The following is a 7,889-nucleotide window of genomic DNA, read 5'->3' on the forward strand; positions in this document are numbered from 1 at the left end:
CATGGAAGAAATATATACCAAATGTATCTTTATTATTATAGTTGTGAAAATAATTTCATATTGAAATGGAAAATTTTCTGCAATGCTTTTGTGATTTGTAGCTTCAATATACATTTATCATAGTGTTTATTTATTACAAAGTAATTTGATATGAAATGTAGTATAGCACTTTAATCGACCATTTAGCTTATTCTGAGCCAATCTGACCTTTACCTCAGTGAAACAGCTATAATTTAATTCATTACTGGCCATCCATAAAAGTATCCTTAAAACCTTGCAATCACATATGAGACAGCAAGCTTTTAAATGGAAAGGGATTTGATTATAGGTAAAAAAATTAATAGTACAATTTTTATCATATGCTAATCATTATTTTACATTGAAAAGTTATCATTATGACAGTCTGAATGAAACAAGTCATAAAGAACAATTTAACATTTTCACTTCAGCCTTGTCTGATGACTTCTCAACCAATGGTGTGGCTTCTGTAAACTGCATTTCCTAAACTATAACTATTTGCACAACAAAGGGTGGGTGGAGTCTTCAGGCTAGAGATATTTTCAACAGAAAATCCATCATTTACAACATCAGCTGTCAGCACAGGTGTCCTGGTTCAGGCGATCCACCCAGTTCTGGGAATGGAAAAGCTGACACAGGACTATAGCTGCAGTCTGATATCATTTATCCAGGAAATAGAGAAGAGTGAACTTTTAAAATAATCTTAATAATTATGTAGACATAATAATTGGCATGAGTATCTTTCTCTCTCTCTCTCTCGCTCTCTGTGTGTGTGAGTGTGTGTGTCTCTATTCCTATATCTATATCTCCTGCTTATTTACATTTGAGATATTTTCATTTTATAACAATTGAGAAGGAGAATACCAGTTCTAGTCAGCAGTTGCATCCAAGTCCATTTGAGCCATGAGATATCATTTAATAGAATGTATACCTTAAAACTCTGGTGGTTTAGAGGTCAGGAGTTGTGCTGCCACATGAAAGATTGGTTTGAATCCACCAGCTGCTCCACGGGAGAGAGATAGGCAATCTCCCGTGCAATTTACTGCCTCTAAAACCCTGCTGAAGTGTCAGTTCTGACTCAATGGTACATAACAACATACTTTAATAATAGCTACTACTGAGTAGATTCTAACTTATGAGGTCAATAGAACTATTGAACCACAGAGTTTTCAACTGCTGCTGTTTTGAAAGTAGATGTCAGAGTTTTCTTCTGATGGACCTCTGGGTGAATTTGAACCTCCAATCTTTTGTTAGCAGCTAAGTGTGTTAACCATACTCAGGGACTCTGACTATTCCTTGAACTCAACTCACTGTGGTCAAATTGGGACTGACTCATAGTTGACCTTCCAACAGGTTTCCAGTGTTGTAAAGGAAACATGAGCAAAGTGCCAATCTCCCTTGGGAGGAGCTGCTAGTGGAATGGAATCACCCCAGCAAGGCATGACCCTGGGTTAGCAGTGTAATTCTCAGTGGACTATGCCACTAGATAGTGCTATATTTACAGAGACTTAACTATGTTTAGTAGTTTAAAATGTATGAGCCCTGGTGGCCTAGTGCGCTGTAATCCTGAAGGCTCACTGTTGGAATCCACCACCAACTCCGTTGGAGAAAGATGAGCAATTTCTCCTCTTAGGAGGTGATTAACTGCCTCTGAAACTGGATCAGGTATGGGTCAGTTCTGACTCGATGGCACACAACAACAACAACAGCAACAACGCAACTTTACAAATGGTCTATCTCTAATTCTCAAGACTGTATGAGAAGTTTTTGCTTTATTTCTCCAGTTATTTTGATGCTATCTGAAAGTTATATTGTTCCAAATTTCAAGTAATTTTTAGCTGTTTTCCCAAACCAAAGTGCAATGGTACCTCAGATCATCTGATCTCCTGCTGTTTCTATTGTTGTTGTTGTTATGTGCCATCGAGTCGTTTGCGACTCATAGTGACCCTATGTACAAGAGCCCTAAACGCCATTCTATCCTGTGCCAATCTCTCTGTCTCATACAAATTCATTCCCACCACTCCACTCACAGAACCAATCCACCTCATCAAGGGTCTTCCTCTCCTGCGAAGTCCCTCCACTCTCCCAAACATGATGTCCCTCTCCAAGGACCAGTCCCTCCTTGCAACATGCCCAAAGTATGTCAGACAAAGCTTCAGAATCCTTGACTCCAGGGAACATTCTGGCTTCACCTTCTCCAGACAAACCTGTTTGTTCTTCTAGCAGTCCATGGTATATTCAACACTCTTCTCCAGCACCACAACTCAAAGGCATCAATTTTCTTTCTATCATCCATATTTACTGTCCAACTCTCCGATGCATAGCACACAATTGCGAAGACTATAGCCTGGATCAGGCGCACCTTAGTCTCCAGCCTGATGTCGTTGCAGTTCAGTACTCTTGAGAGGTCCCTCACAGCTGACTTTCCCAGTGCAATTCATCTCCTGATTATGCTTTGTAAATATTTATCACCTTCATTCAAGAAAAAATATAGCTGTGAAGATCTAAAAAAAAAAAAATCTATTTCTAACTTTACCAGAAAGGAAAGTACTAAGATCATGTGCTTTCCAGTGGACACCATTAACAGTTAAATATTTAATGAGTCTATTTTAAGGTTTGAAAGCAGGAGTGGCATCCACTTCCTAAATAGCATGCCTCTGGAAACTCTATGAACCTTGAGAAATGATGACAGGCATCAGGTCTTTTGTTCATAGGGTCTCTACGAGTTGTGCTCAACTTGACAGCAATCAACAACAACAACAACATTTTAAGATATTGTGATACAAAAATATATGGAGCTTTCTGTGCCTTATGAATGAATGAATGGATTCTGTCATGAAGATTCCACCATGTCAATGCCAATATTTTATCAAAGCCCTCATGATGTCATCTTTTCAAGCAATTGCATGGAGATATTGATGGACTTTTCCAAATCCCAACTTTATTATTTAGTAATTTAAAGTATCACATCTTTTCAAAGGCCTTTGTGCCTGCTCTAAATTGAATTAGTTCTTCACTCTTCTCTATGCTGTCTATTATACCATTTGGGCCTTGTCTCTTTTGTGACTCTTAAAACAATGAACATAACACTTGCTCACATGTTTCACCTGTCTAATCAATGAGTTTGATTTTGCAGACTGTTCATAACTGGACATTGACATTCACTTTATTGGCTGACATCATTATAGTCAGTCTATGGTTGTGTCTCTAAAAATGTATTCTGATACATTCTGCATCAGTTAAAAGTGGAGTTTGCTAAGAGCATAAACAAGAGCTATAGTCAGGACTCAGAGGGTACACTACTCTGAATGCTTTTATAAAAGAATTTTAAAGGTTGTTGTCTATAAAGAAACTCATTTTGTTAACAGCTATACTGAGATGTAGTTTACATATCACACAATTCATCCATTTAAAATGTTACCATTCAATGGTATATTCATAGAACTGTACAACTGTTACCACAATTGATTTGACAATACTTTCATCATCCTAAAAAGAAAGTTGGGTAATCTCCTTCTATAGCCTCTGAAAACCCACTGGAGTGTCAGTTATGAGTTGGTTCCGACTTGATAGCAATGAATGAGTGAGTTAAAAAGAATTTCCATAACCCTCTTTTTAGCAGTCATACCTTGGTTTCTATTAAGCTTAGATAGCCTCTAGTCTATTTTCAGTCTTTAGATTTGCATATTTGGGCATCCCATATAAACAGAATCATAAAATGTCATCTTCTATGACTGATTTCTTTCAATTAGCGTGTATTCAAGGTTTACACATTAGAGCATGCATTAGTACTTTAATTCCTTTTTATGGCCACATTATATTTCACTTTATGTCACATTTTAGTTATCCATTGAGCAGTTGAGTTGTGCCCACCTGCTATAAACAATTCTGCTATATACATTTCTGTGAAAACATTTGTGGGACATGACCACACACACACAAAAACACAACCCAAAAAAACAACAAAGCAAAGCAAAAACTGTGGGTTTTTTTATTCTTATGGAGTTTTATAGTTGTAAGTCTTATACATATGTCTTTTATCCTTTTAGAAATATTTTTTAAAATATGGTATGAGTTAGCATTTTGTTTATGAATATCCAGTTACCCTAGCACTATTGGAAACCCCCACTATTTCCTCTTTGAACTGTTTGAGACTCTTGTAGAAAACCAATTGAGACTTTATGTGATGTACAATAAACACTTGTCTGTTAGAATTGTGAGCCTAACATTGTAACATGAGTACTATATGTTAAAGTTACTAACTTCAGACTACATTAATATTATTTTTGACATGTAACTTCAAATCTTATATGCATATCAGTGACATGAGGATAGGATGTGATAAAGCAGTGGTAAATTAAGAGAAGTTTCATGTTGACAATCCAATTTAACAAACTTACTTGGCAAAATAGTCTTATAGCGGTTTTTAGTTCCATGCCGAGGAATGTCAATTTCTTTGGGATCCACAAAGTTCATAGGTATTTCCTATAAAAACAGATGATATAATTAGTATATCTAATGCTTCCACAAAGAAAATCTTCACAGGGGGCCATCTGCTCCACAGCTTTATTGAACTTCAAAGTAATTGAAAAAAAAAAAATAACACACTTCCACCTCTGGTTGACCAACACCCTTCCTTTCATAAACACATCAGTGGCACCCAGACAGGCTACTTCTAAGAAACAGCTCTCTGTGTTACAGAATATAATTTTATATGTAGTTTTAAAGAAACTTGTAAATCTTTAGTTTTACTTTAAGAATACCCTTCTGATACAATTTCTGAATGTATATAAACAGTAGATAAAAATGGATTTACTAATGTATTCAAAATTTTTAAAAATATTGTTATGTAAACTAAGTAACAAGAAATTAGCTATAATTAATAATATTAATTTTCACTTTTTCAGGGTTAGTAAGATCTCCCTCCCAACATGATCAACATAAAGGGCTTTTGTTGGTTCAAGTGTTGAGGAAGTCCTACATTTGTGTATTAGGGTATGGTTTATAATTGGACTGCTTGATTTGCACTTGTAAAGTGCAATATTTTCAGTGAAGTGCATCAGAGCATTATCTTCTCTTTTTTAACAGGAATGTGTTCTTACTTGGTCAGAATCTATGCCATAAGTCTTAAACTCTTGGAAAGTAAAGAGTTAGAACAGAAGTGTTGTGTTTAAGTGCTGTCACATTGACAATGACCCCCACCGACTCCGTGAAGAACAGATGGGACCCTGGCCCTATCCTGCTGCATTATCCTGCTCTCCGTCACATCAGGCCCCACGGTATTTATAGTCACTGTGCCAATCAGGACTGATCTTTGCCTTATCGTGCACAACCACTATTTCTGCCAGACCCACGACCACTGGGGTAGTCACTGTGTCAGTCAGTGGCCACACTGCTGTAATCATTATGTTCATTCATGAACAGGCGTGGCGCATGGAAATGCACTGCAGCTAAAAAGAAAACTGACTGTCACAAAGGAAGCAGCCAGCCAATGTTTTTTTAAAAGAATGTCTAGACAAATATTTAATTTAAGGATTTGCTCACATAAAACCTTTTGCTCTAAAATTCTGCTAAGAATCACTTAGCTAAGGCTAATGTGAAATGAAGTAAGTTTTATATTAGCTAATGAACAACACATATTAAATTCTTAGGTCATATAAAATAATGAAACATTTTATTATTTAAACTTTTCCCAATGGAAAAAGTGTATATTATTACAATGAAATTATGAAAAAAGATTTTTGTATTAGTGAAAACTAGTCTATTTCTCTGTAAGTTTGAGAATATTTTCTCTGGTAGTTTGAATAAATTCAGACCCTATTATGAATTTGAAAACTGATCAACAAAGAGAAGCAGATTACTTCTTTAACATATTTTCCTAAACGTGTATTATTTGAAATATTTACAATATCAATTCTAATCTCTCCTCCAAAAGAGTCCTTGTACAATGGTGGTTAAAGAACTTAGCTGCTGATCCAAAGCTTAGAAGTTCAAACCCACCAGGGCCTTCTTGAGAAAAAGACGTACAATCTCTTCTTGTGAATTGCAGTCTTAAAGAACCCACTGGAGGGTCAGTTATGAGTTAGTTCTGACTAGGTGACAGTGAAAATTTTAAAGAGATAGTTTTACTCTGTCCTTAAAATGTCACCATGAGTTGACAACAATTGGTTTGTTTGGTTTTGATTTCTACTGTGCTCTGACAAAATGGGTCCCCCCCCCAAGTTTTAATACTTGTTATTTGCATGTTAAAAATGTGCATTCCAGTAATTAAAATAATTTTTTTAAATGTTACTCCAATTAGCTGCTTTTGGGCTCTGTATGCACTGCCCTTGCACTCAACTCCTTCTTTTGTCAATATGGAAGTTCTTTTCCTTTCCAGCCAGCCATGCAGGCTGATAGGATCAGCAGACAATGCCTTCACTTGTCAGTGGTTCTAGATGTGAAAACAGGCAGCACAGTTACTTAAACTTGATCCAACTCTTTGCAAAGTTAAACAGTTAAAAGAAGGAAAATAAGAACGCAATGCTTATTATGGAATGTACAAAATATATTGATAACACTGCTTCATTACGATTTGTTTGCTCACTTCACGTGTTCCATCGTTTCTTTTGAAGACAGTGCACTTTTTTCCCTCTTGCATTTGTTATCTTCTTTAGTTTTGATTTATAGAATTGCTTAATCTCAGTCATAATAGGTTTATCAGACACAGTTACAGACTGAAGTGAGAAAAGTATGTGAAAATGAGAAATGTCTGCCCAATCTCCCACAAACTGTCTCAATGTCTCACTTTCACATAACTAAAATAACCAAAATAAGCAAAATTGGTGAATGTGGGTGATTTTAATCTGTGGCCCTCAGGCCTGGTTTTAATTGTTTTGGGTCAAACATTCTTCTAAGTGGTATAGCACTGGTCTATTTGCTGTACAGAGGTAACTCATGGTTACTGTGATGCTAAAAACTGTGACACTGATGTGTCAAATGAGAGAATGGTTACTCAGGTGGACAGTGTTTGGTGGAGCTCCCTGATTAAAACAAGCTTGGAAGCAGGAGTGGCAGCCACTTGTAAAATAGCTTGCCTCTGGAAACTCTATGAACTTGGAGAACGATGAAAGTTATACAAGTGTTCAGGTCTTTGGTTCATAGGGTCGCTGTGAGTTATCTACGACTCAATGGCACTGAACAACAACATAATAGAAATCATTTTCAAATTTGATTCTTATATTAGTATTAGTGTGTGTTGGTAGAACTATGACATAGGCAATGTCTTTATTCCACACTTGCCCCTTCTCACCTCTTGCTTTCTGATGCACATTGACTATTTCTCATCTTTCAGCATTCTCTCTCCTCTGGATACTCAATATTGTCCCTGTCTTCCCTTTAAGGGAAGTAGCCTGTGTTAAGGACTTCTATAAGAAAACAAAAGGCTATCTGTAGTTTTAGTATTAGCTGTGCCTTAAGCTACACGTGTGGCTGTTAAATAGATCATTCTTAAAGGTCTCATTTTCTTCATATATAAAAGGATGATACTATATAGTGTCACTTAGAGACAAAGCAAAACAATCCCATAGTCATATTTTGTGTAGGATACAATAGCCCATGAGGCTAATGGTAGATCTAATTTACTTGACGCTCTATGGGAAAAAGATGTGGCAGCCTACGTCCATGAAGATATATACCCTGGGACACCACATGGAATAGTTCTGTTCTACCCTTCCAGGTCACTATGAGTTTGGTTTTAATGATTAAAGATTCATCAATTGGTTGCATCTAACATTAGCCTCATGAGCTATTGTTACTTATCCTGCATAAAATAGAAACTTGGAGTTGCTTTGGTTTTCTATTTTTCTTTAAATAGGACTTTATAGTATCAG

General features: G+C 36.3%; 1 protein-coding gene across 2 annotated transcripts in view; it reads right to left on the minus strand.

Annotated features, from left to right (window-relative positions):
* The window catches only part of PTPRR (protein tyrosine phosphatase, receptor type, R), a 462,079-nt gene that overhangs the window by 75,605 nt on the left and 378,585 nt on the right, over window positions 1–7,889 (minus strand). For both annotated transcript variants that reach the window (XM_006886086.1, XM_006886087.1), the window contains one exon: window positions 4,419–4,503. In XM_006886086.1, coding sequence (XP_006886148.1) covers window positions 4,419–4,503 — 85 coding nt within the window. The remainder of the gene's footprint in view (window positions 1–4,418; window positions 4,504–7,889) is intronic.

Source organism: Elephantulus edwardii, unplaced genomic scaffold, assembly GCF_000299155.1.
Source record: "Elephantulus edwardii isolate Elephantulus edwardi_28Jun2011 unplaced genomic scaffold, EleEdw1.0 scaffold00047, whole genome shotgun sequence".
In the NCBI taxonomy this organism is placed as follows: Eukaryota; Metazoa; Chordata; class Mammalia; order Macroscelidea; family Macroscelididae; genus Elephantulus; species Elephantulus edwardii.